This window comes from Eurosta solidaginis, chromosome 4, assembly GCF_040869045.1.
Source record: "Eurosta solidaginis isolate ZX-2024a chromosome 4, ASM4086904v1, whole genome shotgun sequence".
Classification (NCBI taxonomy): domain Eukaryota; kingdom Metazoa; phylum Arthropoda; class Insecta; order Diptera; family Tephritidae; genus Eurosta; species Eurosta solidaginis.
Genome location: NC_090322.1, coordinates 215,089,920 through 215,112,073, shown reverse-complemented (window position 1 = coordinate 215,112,073; position 22,154 = coordinate 215,089,920). Strand labels below are relative to the sequence as shown.

The 22,154-nt window shown below is 36.6% G+C and overlaps 1 protein-coding gene across 1 annotated transcript in view; it reads left to right on the top strand.

The window, feature by feature from the left end:
• Positions 1-1,897, top strand: part of LOC137249047 (galactose mutarotase-like) — a 97,946-nt gene extending 96,049 nt beyond the window's left edge. Inside the window, exon 7 of the mRNA XM_067780157.1 lies at positions 1,524-1,897. Coding sequence (XP_067636258.1) covers positions 1,524-1,658 — 135 coding nt within the window. The 3' untranslated portion in view covers positions 1,659-1,897. The remainder of the gene's footprint in view (positions 1-1,523) is intronic.
• Positions 1,898-22,154: the final 20,257 nt, after the last annotated feature.

Sequence of the window (22,154 nt, the reverse complement as noted above, 5' to 3'; positions counted from 1 at the left end):
AACACCGGCTACGCCATGCCATGATTCCGGAATTTTGACTTCCAGAATTAAACATGCAGAATTTTTAAAAAGCAGAATTTTAAAAAGCAGAATTTTAGAAAAGCAGAATTTTGTACAAGCAGCATTTTTTTGCAATTTACAGAATTTTGTCACCCAGAATTTTGTAATACAGAATAATGCCACGCTCCCATTAAGTATAGTATATCAACATAACAATCGGTACCAATAAGTTATCGTTTTACGACGAAAACGAAATTATGGTCGAATTTTCGGCTTGTTACTGATGAGTCACCGGCTTTCTGTTGGTTTCTTAATGACATGTTTTCAACGGATTACAGATGTGTCATCGATTTTAAATTGAAGTTATATAGATATCGATTTCATAGTTAAACGATGATCCGAGAACAAATCGATTACTTTCCGAAAAAAAATTTATAATTTTTCGATAACAAGTCGGTACCGATTTGGTGAAAAATCAATAGAAAATCGATAACTTTTTTATATCATAACGATAATAAAACTATAACATTTTTTATATTAACAGCCCGTTTATATTCTAGTAAAAATTTGGAATACTCCGATAATGTCTCGATAGCAAATTCTAGCTTTTTCATATCATATAGATTAATTTTCGATAATAAATCTTTTACAAATCGATAAATTTTCGAAGCTACACCAATATTTTTAAGATAAACAAGTCGTGAGTACGCTGCTAACGAAATCTGTAAAATTGCGATAACTTTCGACAACAAATCCGTTACTTTTTGATAAAATGTCGATACATTTTTGAAACAAAGCAATAATTTTTCAACATCAAGTCGATAGCTTTTCGTTAAAAAATCTACAACTTTTTAATAACAAATTAATAACATTCCGATAGCAAAACTATAGCTTTTCGATAACAAATCAACATAACCTATCGATAAATTATCGTTAATAAGTTGATAACAAATCGACACCATGCCGATAAAAAATTGGAAACACTCCGATAATAAACCGATATTTTTTCGAAAACAAATCGATTACGTTTAATTACGTTAAATAATAATAACATGTCGATAGCGTTTGGATAAATAAACGACATTTCATGATGTAATAACTCTATGTTTATAGCGATGGGCATATAGGTTATATATAAAGCTTTCGGATACACCTTATGCCTTATAACATAAGTACAGTACTCCTCATACAATTGAAGCCTGTCCCCAAAAGCCTTATGACCTTATTAGATAAGCCTTATATAAGTTTCAAATTTTTTCGTGGAAGATATAAAATTGTACACATAAATCATCAAGTTGTTCAAATAGCACCAAAGCGGAGTTGCAACCTTACAAAAATAACTGAAAAAAGGATGAAAATGAATATCGAAATAAGAGAAAGTATCTTATTTTTTGAGGAGATAGCCGAAGCCGTCCTGTCACCACGACCACTTTTAAAAGAAATGGCTGAAATCGTACCAGCTTAAACACTTTATTAAGCCTAATTTTTTTACACATATATAGATTTTTTTTTTTTATTCACAGCCCAATTTTCCATCAATCGTTTTGAAACCAGGAACGTTGTACGAGAACATGCTTAGTTACAAATTCGGTACGTGCGCGCCCAAGGTAATAACACCAGAATCAGATCCCGAACCATCTCTAACTACAGATCTGTAGAGAATTTGAAAACTTAAAGTAAAGAAATGAAACAAAAGTAAAGAGGAAAGCAGAGAGCAGAGAGCACGATTTACCAATGTACAAGAAATTTTCAATGTACCCCATAGAGTAAATTAATTAATAGAACTATATTCAGTATTGTGCACTTATTTACGTACATACGTGTTAAATGTTACACTTTATATATATAATTTGTTATTAATAAAATATTATTAAAAAAACACAAGCAATAATCAAAAGCTGTAGACTGCTTCAAACAAGAGGTAAAGGACTCTCCATTAGTCTGTCATCGTACACTTCATATTAAATTAGACTTTTATATTTTTTATATATAGGGCGTGAGGAGAAGGGTGGGAAAGGGAACATGAGAGAGAAGGGGAGAATAAAAGGGAAAGGGAAACTGAGATGTAGAGGGATAGCGAACGGGAGAATGTGAGCCACGGAAAGAGGAATTGGGAAAGGGCGAGGGAGCGGAAGAGAAAGAGAAAGAGAAAAAGGCAGAGGAAGCGGAGAGGAGCATTTAATCGTTCCTCACACTTGCAGAGCATTTTACCTGAGAGTTCATTTTTTAACATTTCGCCATAAGCCCGGTGTTGGCTGTAACCGTGTTTTAGTTGGGGGTCTCCACTATAAAGGAGGGGATGTGGAGTGTAAGGCGAGTATTTAATTGTATCTATCCACTTGCAGAGCTTTTGAACTCAGAGTTAATCTTAAAATATTCTGCCATAAGCTCGATCTTAGGTGGAAATTAGGCTGCCGGATGACTGAGTCGTGTTACAAGCGGAGGTTGCTACTATAAGGGATGCTCTCCATCGTTCTAACTGTTAGATGTTCTAACATCTACTCATATAGTCAGGTGGCTATCAAGAAGCTAAGCTCTGTCAGATCTAGAGCTATGGGGGATTTCTAGGCACACTTGCGTTGGCATCCAACTACTTTTTGATACAAATTATATAGTTTTCATGGCGTAAGGTTAGATTGAGTGATGGTTTCATTGGCGGAGAAACCTTTGTAGGAAAACATTAAGGTCCGTTAACGGTGACGTTAGCTATACCAATTTAGATCAAGTCCAACTTTGACTCTGAATAAGTCCTTCGGAGATACTAGGTAGCCAAGTTAAAAATACTTTAACCAAGTTGGGGCAAAATCTGGACAGTCAGGTATGAAGTATGACTCCAATTTGCCATCTTCGCCGAAAGCCAAGCAAGGTCAGATATTAGCATGGAACTATTGATCGCACCACAGTTGAACTGAGGTCTTCTACAGCCGCTTTGCTATCTCAGGAGATGTTGCATACTCTAACCGTAATAGCACTGGACAGCATCAAATCTAACCCAGCTTTAATTGCATAAGGATATCCCTTGCAACTGTCTATCCCATCTCTTGACACGGTCATGTAGTGGCGCACTGAGCGTGCTTGCTAGTAGAGACTTCTAAACTCCGCCGATCATTTGTTATCTGTTTCTGTATAGGTGGACTTCGAGCCAGGTAAGTAAATGCTGGCTGATATCATCTCTTACAGTATGTCTAGAATTTTTTTTCCTTGGTTGTCCCAATGGCACGACCTAGCTATTGCGGTTTACAAAAGCGCTTCTATCCATTGTTATTCAAGTGTTCAAAGGGCACTTTTCATTGGAATTGCAGGCGGCAACTACTAGACAGTCCCAGCTGTGTTAGCTGTATAAAAGATGACGAGGTGGAATCATATATTCTTATAGACGTAAAGAGATTGGTCGGTACATATTCGACTCTCCGTAGGAAATAACCATGATCAATGTGTTCCTTTTACTGTTGGCATATGTGGCTATATAGAGGGTCAGTGTCCAAGGTAGCTATCCTTAAATGGAAAGCTTCCACACATCTTAATATAACATAAATTTAAATTGTCAAAATTATGTGAATTAAACCCCCAAAAAGCCCCTTATTATTACGAGCCACAGGAATACACACCGATTAGTTTTGGAGGATAATAAACAACTTTCTCGTTACCACTTTTGAAAGCAACAACATATCTGGCTGTCCACATGCGTAGATCAATGAGATATGCAAGGAAACTGCCCTTCATAGCTTTGTTTTTATTATTGAAGTATACTTTTTCGAAAAGTATTATTCTCTTGAGGCCTGCCTAAACAATAAAGCCACGTTAAACAATGTAAGCCCAGACGATGTTAGCTACGGGCTGATTAATCAACTAATCTAGGGAAGGAAAATTCTTTCATCGCCTCAGGGTGGTGTTTTTTCCCACTTCAATGGAACCCCGAATTGTGTGGGTTAAAACCCCAGGGAGTCAATCACACAAGAAAACCTGACCAAAATGGGATCTTCAGATATTTCGTTACGTTACTAGCGAAAGTAGGGAAACAATTTCCACATTTTCGGAAGTACTAGCAAGCACTGCCTTAATGGTAGGCATTCATAGAAGCAAGGATTTGAAGAGATGGCGAAGAGGAGGAAATGTTTGTTTACCTCATGTATTACTATCTAGCATTAAGTAGTCCAGTGGAGTTTTACATCAAGGAGTTAGTAGCCTTTACCAGGTACTAGAATTGGTTCTTAACTCCTGACTGTGGACTGTTTGTACTTGCCTGGCAGCCACTTCGACCTTACACAATCTAGTCCCTTTTGAAAAGTTAACACTGATTTAAAAAATAACTTGGCCGTACTGTTGTATATGGGCAGGCAATGACTTAAGGCGTGTGGATCATTACACAATTATTTTCATATATATCTATATATAAATATTTGAAATATATTTGTATGTGCATATATCTTATGTACATATACCTTACCTTCAACTTGAGCTTCATAATAGTACTTAAACAAAAACCATTTGCATGATTGACAGCCATTATTATATAAAACAAAATTCCATGTTACCGAATTAAAATCTTAATAATTTTATGGCACGTGAGTATTGTCAACCCAACTTTTATTTCCCTTTAATTAAGGTAAATCTACTTTATCGTTATTACTGTCATATCCAATAGTCCAACAATTAAAACAAACGGAAACCCCTCAACCACAATTCGAGATTTAATTTCTTTGGTAACACACCTTAAAACATATAGAAATATTTGGAAATATGCACACATATCACCAGCTAGCTGTACATATACACATACATATGTCTGCATTTGTGTATATGTATAAATTTGAATGCTTGCTCAAGCCTTTTTGAGGAGTCTTTAATTGCCGACACAAACAATAAAAACCCCAACCAAATGAATTGACTGCAAAAGGCATAAATGGTCATTCAACTTGGCAGGTATTCAATCAAAAAGGCAGCCCATCAACGAACAACTCTATTGGCCTCTGAACGATTCAAAAGCGCCACACACAACGCGATTCGGTTACTTTGCATCATCAACATTGGTACGCCTTCCTCTCAATTTTTATATTTGTTTGTTGTTATTTTTTATTTTCAATCCAACGTAAACAAAGTTCCTTGATGATTTTCATTATCCTATGGGCTTGCGGCGCCACCTGTAGTGTAGTGCTAGCGTACTCCGCTTCCACACCGACGATCTTGGGTTTGATTACCGGACAAGGCAACATCAAAAATCCATAAACAATTTTTTGCCATTAGAAATAGGTTCTTCTAAACGTGGTCGCCCCTCGGCGGTAATTTGACAGACTCAACTGTCTTGCAGATGCCATTCGGAATCGGCATAAAACAAGGAGGTCGTGTCCCGAAAATGTGTAGGAAAAATTAAAAGAGCACGATGCAAATTGGAAGAGAAGCTCGGCCTTAAATCGTTTCGGAGATTATGGCGCCTTGCATTTGTTTTTATTATAGGCTTACGAACGAATCTCAATCAATGCATTTTATTGTCAACAAAAATGGGCTTCTGTTGTCATATTGCACGCTCGTCGGTCTGGCTCATTTTTTAAGTATTTCACGAAAACTATGGTTATCTTGTAATTTAATTTGATTATGTTGAAATATTCGTGTATTAAAAGAGAACCAATGGAATTTATTGTACAAACATACAGCAGCGAAAAGAAAAATAGCATTCGTAATTTTGTCACTGAAACTTTGCAAACTAATCTCAAAAAAATTTTATTCTTTATGGAAGTTCATTTCGTGAGTGCGAGTTCAAATCCCACTCCCAGAAGAAAAAACGAAAAAAGGATTTACAAGGTATAATCTTGTCCGTCTTCACTTCGAGTTCTTTCAATTTCATTCCAAACATTTAATAATTTCAAAAACGTTCTCGAATAATTTTAGAAAATTTTAAGCAAATTTTTAATAATTTATTGGAGTTCTCTGACTCTTTTTAGTGTGCAAGCCCAAACAATTTTAGTCTGAAAAGGTACAAGTCATGGGCATGATAAAAATATATCAAGATTAAACTGGTGAGAACCAAATAACGTTTGAAAAAATTTTAAAATTTTCACCGCAGTCACATTTTTATTTTTTAATTTGTTTTTTTTTTTTTTTTTTTTTTTTTTTTCACAACAAATAATAGTAAGTAGAACGATGATTCAATTACTAGAGTTTTGTTCCTCAATGATGACTGATCCCAAATTTAAAAATCTGGAAGGGTTGTTTTAATGAAGTAAGGGAAATGGGGAATAATTGAACCGCCTTCAGCGAAAATTTTAGTACCTTTAGTAAAATATTAGTAGTAATAATAAATTTGTAAATGCAAACAGGTTTTGAGGAAAATAATTCGTTTTCTGCTAATTATTTTGTGAATTGAAAAAGAGTTATGTTGGTTTGGTAATTATTTTAGAATTTTTCAAAGAATGCCGTACGTGAAAATGTTATTCAAAAATATACAATCTCAAAATTTATTTCATAAACTCCCTATGTGAGCATATGTTCAATGCCTTTTGACATAAGAGGGAGTTAATGGAAAGCATTCTGAGATTAAACGTTCTTCACTCTAATATAATATAGGACGTTTTTGTGACAAATCACTAAATGGGAAATGTTTGAAGAATATTTTGAGATTGACGATTTTGAGCAGGCAGCTAACATGGGGTGACACAAAATAATTTTCTTTTATTGTCTTATTGTCTTAGAACCTTATATTCTGGTCTTGATTTTGACAGAAATGTTGAACTTTTCTGCGGTCGTGCTAGACAGGTAGTATTAGCCTTTTTATTCAGAAATGTCGGAAAGCTCTTTTCTGTTTAGGGACATGGAAGTATTCCGGACAAACTGTTAATTTAGAATTCGTAATACAGTCGTTTGATACTACCTCACGAGGTCCGAAATTATCAATAATAACAATTATATACAATGTGATGAATATTACCATCTCTAAGCTGTTACTAAGTAAATGCACAACAACAAAAACATTAAAGCAAGCTACATAAACACACTAATCATAATTTACCCACATACATACAAGGCAACGAAGAGATAAGAGATGTAGTTAGTCATAAGTCGAAGTAGTACTCACATATACACACGCATCAGGCTATGCGAGAGACTATAAACTACAAATCGACATGTACATATATGGATGGTAACCAAGCACGAATTTCGTGAAGTTACTAGACCTTAGAGGAAATGGGTGGACAAGACAACAGAGAGCATAAAAGCAGCACAAGCTGAGTAATCAGTAATCAGTTTGATTTAAACACGCAATTGGTTGTGAAGTATAAATGTTATTTTGAAGTACTTTCAAAGTAGTCTAATAAAGATCAATTTGCATTATTAAATATTGGAGTTATTTATTCAACAGTTTAGCGATTCGAACGTCAGCAGAAGGTTACAAATAGGCGGAGTTTCACTAAATACGTTACAATTGGTGTCAGAAGAGAAATCGTTAAATAAATTCCGAAGATTTCGAATATAACAAGGACATGGCAAAGTGGAGTTAATTGAAGATCCAGCAACTGAAGAAGTAGTTGGAGAGCCGTGGATTGAATACATCCGGCAAAAAAACTTGAACTTCAGGCAAGACTACGAGAGGCAATGGAACCAGAAGGAATTCAAGTGGAAGAGTATGCCTTTCATGTTGATGGCGACGAGACAACAACAAAAATTTATGAGAAAAACTAAACATCGCACACAGTTGCGAGCACAAACTTGAGCATGATATTGGCAGCAATACCTGCTCAAACATGGACAGTGGCATCTCAACTGGAATCCCAGCAGACATATATGTCATCTAAACTGGAATCGCAGGAGTTACGATTAACATCCAAGATGGAATCCCAAGAGCCACGCATAATATCGAAGATTGAAGCACAAGAAACGCTTATTTCAGAAATTTCGACACAGATTACATCCAAGATGGAAAAACAGCCGGAAGAACAGAAGACATATATGTCATCCCAACTGGAATTGCAGGACACATGCACGACATCCAAAATAGAAGAACAAGAGGAGCTCGTATCATTGCAGGTGGCACAAATATCTTCGCAGTTAGAAGCACAGGAAGCAAGGGTAACATCAAAGCTGGAAGCGCAGGATGCAAAAATCGCCCACTTTAAGGCAGAAGTCGATGATTTATAAGGTCGTATGGAGCAATTACAACTAAATGGCCCGACTGTTGCAGCGAGCAACCCAAAGGTAAAAACTCCATCATTTGACGGTTCTGTTCCTTTCAAGGTCTTTAAGCTGTAGTTTGAAAAGACCGCAGCAGTGAACAACTGGAATGCTGAAAATAAAGTTGCAGATCTATTCACAGCACTTAATGGGCCATCAGCCTACAGACGATTCCTGAACGAGAGCGGAACAACTATGAAGCATTGATGGCTGCTGTAGAACGACGATACGGAAGCGAACACAGGAAGCAGATATATCGAATGAGACTCTGCAGGAGTTTGCATCGGATGTTGAAAGGCTTGCCCATCTAGCAAATGCGGATGCACCCGCGGCATACACCGAGAGGGTAAAAATCCAGAGGTTTATTAATGGAATACGGGATATCGAAACGAAGTGAGCGACATACGCAAACCCAAAACCTACATTCACAGAAACGGTAGTACATGCTCTGATTCAGGAAACAGCATCGCTTCTGTGTAAGCCAGCTTTCAAAGCACGCCGTGTGGAGGTAGAAAGGCCAGACTGGGTGACCACAGTATTGTAGGGACTGAAAGAATCGCAAACGCGGAGTGAAAGAGTTATCAAAGGCTTCAAATGCGGGAAGCCAGGTCACATTGCACGTCATTGCGATCTTTATCCTAGTGTTTTTAACAGCATGGGTGGTTTTAAGAACAAATCTGGAGGAAATGAGCAAGAGCGAGTCAGATGTAAGATCGAGAGCTATCTCCAGCTATTGAATGCTCTGTGATATCTGTATCGCAAGTCGGAAGGAAATCGAGCAGTCTTACCGTCAGAGGGAATGTGGATGGTAAAGAACATGTACTGACTGTAGATACGGGCGCATCTCATTCCTTCATTCGATCTGACTTGGTCAACAGGAAAGTAAAACCGTTACCTGGAGCAAGATTGCGTACGGTTACTGGCAAGTATAACCAAGTCCAAGGAGAGGAGGTATGTGAGGTCTTAATTGGAAAGGTCACGGTTCTACGCAAATTCGTTGTGGCAGAGATCGTTGATGAAGTCATATTGGGAGTGGACTTCTTAGTTGACCATGACATCAGGATCGATATACAAAGAAGGTATAAGCGCTATAAGAACCAGGATATATCACTTAACTTCAGTTTAGAGAAAGGGTTCAGCATTAAGCGCGTGCTGGTGGAGGAGATTCAACAGAGACCACAAAAGTCGAAGAAAATAAATCGGGCAAATCAAAACCGAATGTAGCCGCAAGAAAAACACTGTCATTGAAAAACCCTAATGGATGCACTAAAACGAACGAAAGAATTTTTCAGAAAGAATGCAAGGGTGGTTTCTAGCCAGGGCGCATTACTGTTGTGAAACTTCGGAACGATACTGATTATGCGAAGCCAATCCGTCAAGCGCAAGCTCTGCGAAGTAGTTTATTGGCCAATAGAGTGTGACAAGAACAATAATTCGGAAGGTTTCCTGGAGGGAGATTTGGTACTGCTATACAATCCTCACCGGAGGAAAGTGTTCAATCCAAGTTTTGGTGGTTTAGGAAGGCCCGTACAGAGTTGTGAATAGGATCAGTGATGTCAGCAGCACAAGCTGAGTAATCAATAATCAGTTTGATTTAAACACGCAATTAGTTGCGAAGTATAAGTGTTATTGTAAAGAAGGTTGCAAATATGCGGAATTTCACTAAATTCGTTACGACATAATATTCCAAATATAAACCGATTCCACAAATTTACAAATCGAGATGAATGTTCCGAACATACGGAAGGAATAAGTTAACATGCTAAATGAGTACATTTCGTTATAGAATCTCCATTATTTTGTTATGAAATTTTTACACGAATCGATTTATTTGTAGAGTTTTTTACGTTGAACGATTAATTTTGAATTAGTTTAGGTTTGCTTGGTTCATAGGTTTACGAAAGTGCACGATTCCTTGGTGTCCGTTCTTTTCATTAATTTAGATCATGGCATAGCTAATAGATTCAGCATAAAATTAAAAAAAAATGTTCTACGGAATTATGCAGTTCAGTACTTGGCGCATGTTTGTAAACTGATTGCTTTCTATTTCTACTACTAAGATTTTTCGAAAAATCACAAAGAACCAGCACAGTTAACGGATGTCAATTCGATTTGGGAGCAAAATGGCTGCAATTGTCAAAAAAATGTTCAGCCGTGCAAACCTCTTGTGATTGAATTATGTTTAAATGCTATTTAATTAAATAATTGTTAAATACGAATTTGTTTTTTCTTGGAAAGTAGTTTTTGTGGACGACATTTCAGTCGGTACGTTTCGGAAGTTGGTTTCGAATCTACACTACCACCTACATACATAGCGCGTAAGTACCTTTTTTTATTCATGGGAATGATTTGTGAAAAGGAACTCCCTATTTGATTGTTCCAAAACGAGACACCTCTGCAAAAAACTGCTTTTGCAGCCCAATGAACCCCGTTACTTAACTGCATTTTTAGTGGCCGTAGAAAAAAACGCACACCTTTTAGAGGACTGCACTTGCATCACCGTAATTTTCTTCTATCCATTTTGCATCTCTCATGGAAAATACCGAAACAATATATGTACTATATTAGAAAAATACATACCCTACTTGCCAAAGGAGATCAAATCCTCGAAGTCCATAACAAAGCAAGAAATCCGAATTGTAAACAATTCAGAACATTTTTCCAATGTTTTTTACGATATTCTTATCTCGCATTTGAAAAAGTCAAGCATAAGAAAATTTTTTTTTTTTTTTTTTTTGTTTTCCTTGATTTGACATTTCTACAAAGTTTGGGCGAGTGATTTTAAAATTTTTATAAAATTCAAAAAACCATTAAGGCTGCCGTGAAGAGCGAATAGACTTACCTTCCTATAGTTTCATCATGGTCTTAGGTTTTTCCGAGTACATATATTTTCGAAAATATTTTTGATATTGTTTTGCATAGTTTCAGAAAAGAAATTTATAGAATTATTACTTAAAATATCTAAATTCAAATAATTTTGTTGACGACATTCGACAAAAAATTTCGAATGCTATTTTTCTGTTTGCTGTTGTATGCAACAGTGGAGTGAAGTAGTCAGCATGGAAACGCAATTTTCATTGTATAATAAGAAAGCAGGAATTACATTTTTTTTAATTCAAATATTCATTATTTTTCAATCATTGCCAGACCTGGGGCTGGATTCATTCACTGTGAGTTTTAAAGTGTACACAAGAAATTGTGTAAACTTTGAAATTCTGATTCGTAAAGCAAAACTGTGAACAAGAAAAATCACTGATAAAAACTACGTGAGCCTTCTTGACAGCCAGTGTACACTACTGCGGCATTCAAAACTCATACGCACTGTTGTAGAAGAACTTTTTTCTTCTCAAGGCGTTTGGTCAACATTTTCACAGAGGCATATGACTTACGTTCAGCGCTCATTCAGCAAAATCATGTACACCATACTTTACAGAACCGTATGAAAATTAAGTGTAAATTTCGTGTGCAAATAAGTTTTCCACATTTAGGGAATCCAGCCCCTGAATTTCATTCTTGCATACCCACAAAAATCAGAGAGCTCCAGATTAAGAGCTGGAAATATTCGTTAAATTTCCTAGAAATTTCAAACTTTTTCGAAAATGTATTTGAGATTGGATTTCATGGTTTACATGGTTTACAAAATTCGTAAAAAATTTTTCTTTAAACATTGATACTACAAAAAGAGTTTAGATGTTGAAATACTTACTTTCTCTATTTTTATATTTGCTGCTGTACTTCCGCCTTCCTCCATTCAATACATACATATATATATGCTCTATTAAATCTTCTTAGAGAACTGCGAATACCTCATGTCTTTCATTTATTAAGCTGAACTGTAAACTGATTTGATATTTAGAAGCAATATTTTTCTCATAGAACTTCACCAGTTACTTACTTAAGATAATTTCTTTGGCGTAGACCTCCTTTCGTAAATTTGCTAGAAATTCCAATTTTTTTTTTGAAAGCGTTTTGAGATTTGATTTCATGGTTTACATGGTTTACAAAATTCATAAAAAAATTTCCTTTTCAAGAATTATGAGAAGTATAACCAAAACTTGTGTTGTCTGAGCAATCGATTGAAGGAAAGACATTATAAATTAACATTAATATTTGAAATTGCCTTGACATCTATCGATATGAAACTGTTCGAAAATCATTCTGAAAACCAATACAGAACTACTAACAGAAATTTTTGAAATTTACTTCAAAATAACCCGAATTGATTTTGAAGTTATCCCAAAATAAAGCCGAAAATAATTTCAAAATTTCTTCAAAATACTGTCTAAAAAATGATTCCAAAATGGTATTGAAATTTTGACGAAAACAATAGCGAATATATTTCCGAAATGGGTCAGAAACTTAAAAAAAAACAAGTCTCGAAATGGTCGCAATATAATTCTAGAGTAATTCCAAAACTCGGAAACATTTATATTTCGACCCCGAAATAATCTTGAAATAGTCCTAAAAATATTCCAGGAATCGAAACCAAAAATAGCACAAGATAATCTTCAAATTTAGTTTATATATGGGTCGGAAATTATACAGAAAACTATCCCAAATTGATACAAAAAAAGTTTTCCGAAATAGCTCAGAAACTACCCCGAAATGGTTTTGATGAAATAATCAAAATAGAAAAGAAATGATTTCGAAATTATCCCTAAAATCTTGAAATTAGCGCAAAATAGTCCAGAAAGAAGTACCCTGTTTTTTTAGCAAGGGCATGATTTGACAAGCACATTCGCATGGCCCTATTACTTACTTACTTACTTAATTGGCGCTTAACCGTCTAAACGATTATGGCCGTCCAACAAGGCGCGCCAGTCGCTCCTTCGCTCCGCCAACCGGCGCCAATTGGTCACGCCAAGGGAGTTTGAGTTGTTTTCCACCTGGTCCTTCCAACGGAGTGGGGGCCGCCCTCCACATCTGCTTCCATAGGCGGCTTCCGATAGAAACACTTTCTTGGCCGGAGCATCATCTTACATTCGCATAACATGGCCTAGCCAGCGTCTGCGTATAGGTCGTACAGCTCATCATTAAATCTTCTTCATTATTCGCCATCGCCAACGCGTAGAGGTCCATAAATCTTTCGAAGAACCTTTCTCTCGAACACTCCCAAAGTTGTCATGGTCCATGCTTCTGCCCCATATAGAAGGACGGGTACGACAAGTGACTTGTAGAGTATGATTTTCGTTCGCCGAGAGAGGACTTCACTTTTCAATTGCCTACCTAGTCCAAAGTAGCATTTATTGGCAAGATTGATTCTGCGCTGGATTTCAGTGCTGATGTTGTTGCTAGTGTTGATGCTGGTTCCCAAATAAACGAAGTCTTTTACTATTTCGAAATTATGGCTGCCAACAGTAGCGTGGTTGCCAAGGCGCTTGTGCGCTGACTCTTTGCTGGATGACAGCAGGTACTTCGTTTTGTCCTCATTCACCATCAAACCCATCTTTACCGCTTCTTTTTACAGTTTTGAGTAGCAGAACTAACAGCGCGGGTGTTTAGGCCGATGATATCAATGTCATCAGCATATGCCAGTAATTGCACGCTTTTATAGTATATTGTTCCAGTGCGGTTAAGTTCTGCAGCTAGTATAATTTTTTCCAGCATCAAATTAAAGAAATCGCACGATAGGGGGCCACCCTGTCTGAAACTTCGTTTAGTTTCGAACGGCTCGGAGAGGTCTTTCCCAATTCTGACTGAGCTGATTGTGTTGCTCAACGTCATTTTGCACAGCCGTATAAGTTTTGCGGGGAAACCAAATTCAGACATAGCGGCATATAGGCAGCTCCTTTTCGTGCTGTCGAAGGCGGCTTTAAAGTCGACGAAGATGTGATGTGTGTCGATTATTTTTTCACGGGTTTCTTCCAAGATTTGGCGGATTGTGAAAATCTGGCTGATGGTAGATTTACCAGGTCTGAAGCCTCACTGATAAGGTCCAATCAGCCGGTTCACGGTGGGCTTCAATCTTTCGCACAATATACTTGAAAGAACCTTATATGCGATATTAAGAAGGCTGATTCCACGATAGTTGGTGCATTTTGCAGTATCCCCCTTCTTGTGGACTGGGAAAAGAACACTTAGACTCCAACCGTCGCGCATGCACTCGTCCGCCCATATTTTGCTAAGAAGCTGCTGCATGCGCCTTACCAACTCCTCGCCGCCGTACTTAAATAGCTCTGCAGGCAACCGATCAGCGCCCACGGTCTTGTTGTTTTTCAATCTGGTTATTGCTATTCTAACTTCGTCATGATCGGGCGGGGGGACATATATTCCATCATCATCGATTGCGGGATAAGGTTCTTCATCTCTGCGCGGTGAATTTCTGCCTCCATTTAGGAGAGCAGAGAAATATTCCCTCCATAATCTAAGCACTCTCTGGACATCAGTTACAAAGGCCGCCGTTTTCATTCCTACAGGAGTTTGCCCCGGTCTTAAAACCTTCCGTCTGTCGCCGTATTTTTGGTAGAATTTTCGGGCGTTATTCCTGGTGGCTAGCAGCTCAATTACCTTGGCCCTATTACCCTGCCCATTTTCTTGCTTATTTGGTGGATATTTATCAAAATGTTTAGTTTTGAACGTTGGGAGTATTGAGAAAAAGTATATCCATAAAGTTGGCAGTGTGTGACTGGACCCCTTGCTGTAAGGTCAAGAGTGTAACATTTCTCAAGGCCTTTAGTTTGCTACCCGTGACAGGACGTCCCCTGCAACGATATGCCAATGTGAAAACAGCATATAATTTTTATATACGCAGTTGTTCCTGCTACAAGGGGCATACGAATTCTCATGTCTAGTGGGAGGCCTGCAGAAATACAGGATAATTGAAAAATTATGCCCAAATGATTCAGAAATTATTCCAAAAACAATTCCGAATTTATCCACATATGGTCAAAAACCATCCCAAAAACAAAACAGTTAATGAAACAATCCCAAAAAAAAAAACAAGTAAGAACGGGACTGTTTTCGGCTGTGCCGAAGACTTCATACCTTTCATGAATGGGGCTGAACAATAATCTTATCCCGTTCGTAATCTCCGAATAATCGGATGTATAAGATAAGAAATATATAGTGAACAGATCTACATACCTTAACGATTTTTAAGATAAATATAAAATAAAAAATAGGTAGGTAATCTGTGTGAGGATGCAAAGCTTCACGTTTTTTGTGGTCTGCATGTAAAAACTATGACTACGAATCACGTATTTCAAAAATATATGACGTAAACGTAACTATTTGATGAAATTTGATGAATTTTGAAGCTTCTAGCCCTAAAAAGGGGTCAAAATGACAGTTTATATGAAGTATATAATATATATACCACCGATCTCTATGATTTTTTCAGACAACAATATATGCTATATACGTAAGCATTTTGTGAAATTTGAAGCTTCTAGCTGTTAAAATGAGGCAGAAATCGCAAAAAAAAAAATATATACTATATATATATACTATATATACCATCATATATATATTATATATATCACCGATCTCTATGATTTTTTGACACAACAATACATACTATATACGTAAGCAATCGGTGAAATTTGAAGCTTATAACTGTTAAAATGGGGTAGAAATTGCGAAAAGTTTCTTATCTGAACAATCGGTTGTATGAGATATATACTATATATACAACCGATCTTTATGATTTTTTCAGACAACAATATATGCTATATACGTAAGCATTCGTTGAAATTTGAAGCCTCTAGCTCTTAAAATAGGGCAGTAATTACGAAAAGTTCCTTATCTGAACAATCTGTTGTGGGGGATATATACTATATATACGACCGATCTCATAAATTTTTTCAGGCAGCAATATGTGCAATATACGAAAGTATATGGTGAAGTTTGAAGCTTCAATCTGTTAAATTGGGTAAGATATTACAAAAATCCTCTTTTTCTGAAAAATCGGTTGTATGGAGGATATATGCTATAGTGGTCCGATCCGGTCGGTTCCGACAAATGTCTAATCGGACACCCAAATACACCCGCTCACCAAATTTTATCAAGATATCTCAAAAATTGAGGGACTAGTTTGCATACAAACAGACAGACGGACAGACGGACATGGCAAAATCAACTCAGCTCTTCAACCTGATTATTTCGGTATACTTAATGGTGGGTCTATCTATTTTCCTTTAAGGACTTACAATTTTCGGTTTCGTGACGAAATTAATATACCATTTCATTTTCATGAAAGGTATAATTATACAAAAGTTATTTACCACTGATAAATTAAAGATTCCTTAAAGTCCCAAAAAGGACAGAATTGATAACAAAAACGCTTAAGAAATGATCCTCAAGTACTCTGGAACTGGTCGCAAGTAGTACTTGGTGCTATTAACCTCCGAGGTGATTTAGGCCGAGCTTTTCATTTCAGCAGAGTGTACCAGGGCCCAGAGAAACACACACGCAAAGTTAACTTATACAGGCACTAGTTTTACCCGGCGTGCGTTGTAACGCCCGAGATAGAATGAGTTATGCGTTATTTTTTCTGTTTTGTTTGTTGATAATTTAGTTTATTGTTCTGTAAATTGAATTGAATTGTGTACGCATATTTGGTGAAACTTTCGTTTAAAACATTTTATTATTGTATGTTATTGTAATGCATATGGGTACACATTATTTTTGGTTTTTTCGTTCGGTGAAAAGATAAACACATTTTTTGGCCTTCCAACTCTAGAGCAAGCAACATATACCTGGCCATGGGAAAAGCATGGATTATCTAAATTTAATCCTGCAATGAAATATGAAAAACCTCCTTCTTGATCGAAGGAACCTATCCCCCAAATTTGGTGATGATTGAAGTGTGGGAAATACGTTTCCATAGGGAACACACACTTTTATAGAAGATGTAGATAGACTGAAGCAAACAAATTTTTTTAACGGCGGCAGATTACTAAACGTCCAAAATGAATAACAGCCAAACTCAGCAATGCAGTCAAACTTTAGGTGTTAAAATAACCAAAGTTTGTACGGCAGCCATAGCTCTGAAAAATCCCATTTGTAGGGAAGGTGCCACGCCCCTTTTTTCGAAATTTCACATTTTACTGGAGGTGTTAGGATTTAACGTCATATAGCTCTTTACCAATTTTCATTATCCTACCATTACTACATCCAGAGATATGCAGTATGATATGTTCCATTTGTATGGGAGGTGTCACGCCCCTTTTAGATTTCGGGTGTTTTTTAAATAAAAAAAATAAAAAATAAATGTAAGGCGCGATAACCTCCGAAGAGATCTAAGGCCGAGCTTCTCTTCCAATTTGCGTCGTGCTCCTCTTGATTTTTCCCTACAAATTGGCCGGACGGGACCTACATGTTTTATGCCGACTCCGAACGGCATCTGCAAGGCAGATGAGTTTTCACTGAGAGCTTTTCATGGCAGAAATACAATCGGAGCGCTTGCCAGACACTGCCGAGGGGCGACCCCGCTTAGACAAATTTTCTTCTAATTGAAAAATCTTATTTCTAAAATTTTGATGTTGCTTTGCCCGGGAGTTGAACCCAGGGCATACGGTGTGATAGGCGGAGCACGCTACCATCACACCACGGTGGCCGCCGTGTTTTTTAAATATCTTCATATAATGAACAATAACCACTTTTTTCCATATATATGGGTAGGTGTACGTTGCAGTTTTGTACTAAAAACCTGCAGAAAAAGGGGTAATATGGTGATCAGACGTTATTTTGAGTTTTATAAAACCGTTACACTGCATTGATTTTCTTCCCGAATAATTGTGGAAAAAATAAGGTTTCTTCAGAAAACTTCTATAAAAATCTACCACCTGTTTTTAAGTTTGCATGGTAGAACTTATATTTCAGGAAAAAAGGTGGTAGATCTACCACTTCTACCACTAAAGTCCGAACATTGCTCACAGTTGAACTGCTTACAAATTAACGGAACATAAGCGTCGTTTGTATAACAAATACAAAGCAGTAGAAATGTTCAGCCAGCAACGAAATGTGACATAGGTTTGTGTATGTGTGCTGAAGCATCTCTCATTAACAGTGTAAAAACTTCGGTGTTTGTGTTTACTCTCCTTCGAAAAAAATTTACAACTAAGCAGCACGGCACAAATCGAAAAATTCGTATATTTATTCAAAAAATGTTGTACACATGAAATGTTCTCGAGATGCTCGTCACCCATAGAAAAATTACCACTCATCAGCACATGATGATGATGATGAAAGCACTCATCAACAGCTTTCATTTGATACCCATATTGTATAAACACATTCTTGGGGTACCCTGGTCCACACTTTGGCCTATATCTCGAAAAAGTACCCCATATTAAAGTACTCATCAGAAGCTTCCATTTGATACCCATATTATACAAACAAATAGTAGGCTTATCCGGGTCCACGTTTTGACCTATACCTCAAGACCCTAGAAATTAAAAAAAGAAATTTTTCTAAAAACCTTCCCCTATTTGATCCCTATCATATGAAAATAGAACGAATAAAATTGGCCTCGTATCGGCCCTAAAACATGGACGGGAACGAACATCATTACATTTTTATATATGTATATAGATTATAATTATGATAATCTCTGGTGTGCATAGCGACATCTGTGGGAATTTGTAACAATTAATCGTTGAAGATGCCAGCACAGTTGTATCGTTTTACCAAACATACGTGCAATTATGTACTTGATTTGAAGCATGACTGGAACTTTAAGCTTCATAATTATAAAGCTTTTACGGTATGTACAGAGAAATGTTAAATACATAAAAGTTCTACTGGTGTATGTATTTTATCACACACACAAGAAAGACACAATAAGCTTTCAAATATACAAAGGGCCTATTGTTGTTAAATTCAAAAATGCCAGTAAATGTAAAACGTGGGAAAGAAAATGGGCCTCTTCTTGCGGCCTGACCTACGTACCGACATGTATTTGGTTGTGCTGAATACGAGTCTAAGGTACATGGTTTAAATTTTTCCGTAGAGTCATCGTGCGATGTATATTTTAAAGTATTTTGATAAATGCAGCAAATGCCGCTTGGACGAAAGCCCTTCTGAAAATATTTTCATTACTATGATTTAAGGGTTCCTATCTGGAATACAAAATTAATACTTTTAACGCCCATCTGTTAATTTAGTTATGAAGGCAGCAAGTTAGACAAGGGCCCCCACGTCATTCACCAGAGTGGGCAGAATGAAGAAAGCGATAGAAATACACCAAGGAAAGGCTTTGTGGATGAAGTAGATTTTCCCAGTATCGGATCTCCGTGATCAACCTCAGGAGATAAAGACAAGTTTTTTTTTTTTTTTTTGGTTGAAAAGGTCACTATCCTCAACGTGGGGTCACAGTTATGCTTGAAAACTTTAATATCAGGATGGGAAAAAGGGAGTGTTTCGTCTCACAGTCTCCATGTTTCAGCAATATTCTAAATGTGCACACTCTGCGATTTTCAACATGATATATATCACTCATTACGTATCGCCACTGAGGGTATCGTAGAGTTTCAGCAGAATTGGTAAGGCAAACGGTACATAGGGATATATGGCTGTTTGTGGGTCACGCTTCGTACTGGCACAGATTATGTGATCAGTATCGTATAGGAGGAAAAATATACGCTTAGGTAGAAGAAGGAAATGTGTGGCACAAAGGCATAAGTGCGAGAGGTTCAGATGCCCAAAAATTCTACCACAATATCCAACGAATAGAGTAAGGATCGAAGATCGGGAAACTAATATATGCAAAACATTTTGGCAAAGTGTTTTATTAATTTGCATTAGTTTAAGAAATTGCGCGAAATTTACATTTTTTCACGGAATGCTCATATATATTGTTGAGTATTCAGTTTCGAAGCAATCAAGAATAAATTTGTATTATTTATTCTATACCCTCTAAGAAATCAAAATAGTTTGTATTCATATCACTTTTGAATGGCGATAATAAACAACAATAACAATTATGACCAGGGCCGTAGAGAGAGAATCCGGTCCCGGGACTAAACAATTTACGGGCCCTCTATAAAAAATTCACTAATACATTTGATTAACTTGAATTAATGATTTCTCATCCATGAATCATTATTGATCTGGCAATAAAATTAACACATAATATTTACTATTTATACTATTTTATTGTAACGTAGAAATAAAATTCTCTTTTAACAGTTACATATTTTTTCAAATAATATTTTCTAGTTATTTGGTACCATTTTAATACATTTCTGATAAATTTAATGATGATTTTAAATTTTAATTATTCAATATAGAAAGTTCGGATATCAAAGAGTGGCTTTACTTGCTTTTTTCCCTGCAAAATTATTATAATGATATCAAAATTTAACTGTCTTGCCAAAACGGATTCAACACAAAGCGTGGGAAGTTCTGATACTCGCTCTTGAGATGAACACGATCTATGAAAGTTTTGATTCTTAAAAGGATGCTGAAGGAACGTTGTGCACTAGCTACGGTGACAGATATAGTGCAAAAGATACAGTGGTACATATTCGTTTAAACTCACTCTTAATTTTAATTTTACCACTTTGGCTTTCTTTTGTTTATGCATTCATAACAACAAATTTTAGCTCATATTCTTTGCTAATCTAACGGAAATTTGACTGGCCCAAAAAACCTGTTTTCGTTGTTGTTGTTGTACTCTTATCATCACATATTCAAAAATACTACTGCGAACAGTTGCATATTCGTTTAAACGCAGCAACTTTATTTTTAAATATTTATTCATTTATTAAATTTTTACCAATTAATTGGTTCTCCATTTTTATTAATGGCTTCATATATTCGATTGGGAATCGACTTGGCTCAATTTTGCAGGAGCATACTGCTTAAATCTTCCCAAGCTTCTTTAGTATCCAACTTCAATTCTTATGGAGTCCTGTAGAGGTGTCCTTGAACCTTTTGTCCACAAATTTTCCTCTACAAAGTTCTTCTACCGGCTTCGAATCGGAACTACATGCAGGCCAATTCGTATGTGGAATGTTATGTTCTGCAAGCCATTTCAAAGACACCTTAGAAACATGTATGGCAGCGGTATCCTGTTGAAAAATGCTGTCTTTATACATTTTGTCATCTTATAAACCTTATAAACTTTAGAACTCATTTTGGGGCGTGCGAGGAAATTTTTGGTTTTCCTCTCGATGAAAATGCCACCTCCAGCATTGTGCGTAACAATGGCGCCATAATATAACACTATGGCGTTGACAGCTTATGGTGTGGGCGGCATTTTCATCGATCACCAGGAATGTATTGTTTTTAAAATCACACTTCGAATCTTCCGTAATCATCTCATTTAAATTAACTTCAGAACGTCTTTTGGATTTTCTCTTTCGAATGTCCGGAAACTTTGGTGAGATGTTCAATTGAATAGCAACTGTTTTGCATTCGTTTAAAATGGTTTCCCATTGGTTCCTAATCAACTTGAAATCAGCTAATAAGGCATCTAGATGTCGGACCCCAACATCTATGGTGGCATCTCTAGCTTGGAGGACTACGTTTCTTTCATTAGTAGTAGTCAGTATTTTGAAAGAAATTGAGGACAGCAAGATACATTCGAACTTGTTGATGTACTTGAGAATGTAACATCGCCGTATGCTTGCGCAATCAAACTTGGCTTTTGGCTGAAAGACTATGAAGAGAGCTCGGTATATATATTTTTTTTTTTTTGAGGATGTCCCATCGTTGTGGAGTGCTGCTGAAAATAGTAAAACATTTTTGTACAACTCCGAAGGAAGTAATTGCAGCCATACAACATTCTGCAGCATCAACACCACACAAATTGGGACTGTGGGTTGCACAAGGCGAGTAATCAGCATTCGAGTTTTTGTCGAGAATGTGACGCAGTGCTCCGTTGTAAGCTACTTTCATATTGGCACCGTTATCGTACCCTTGTGCACGACAACCTTCAATCAAGTATGGCAAATTAGACCAGCGATTTTCTGACCAATTTTTTTTTATACAATTCACGAAAGCCAACAACCGTTCTTGAGTAGTAAAATTTGTTGCTTTCGAGTTGA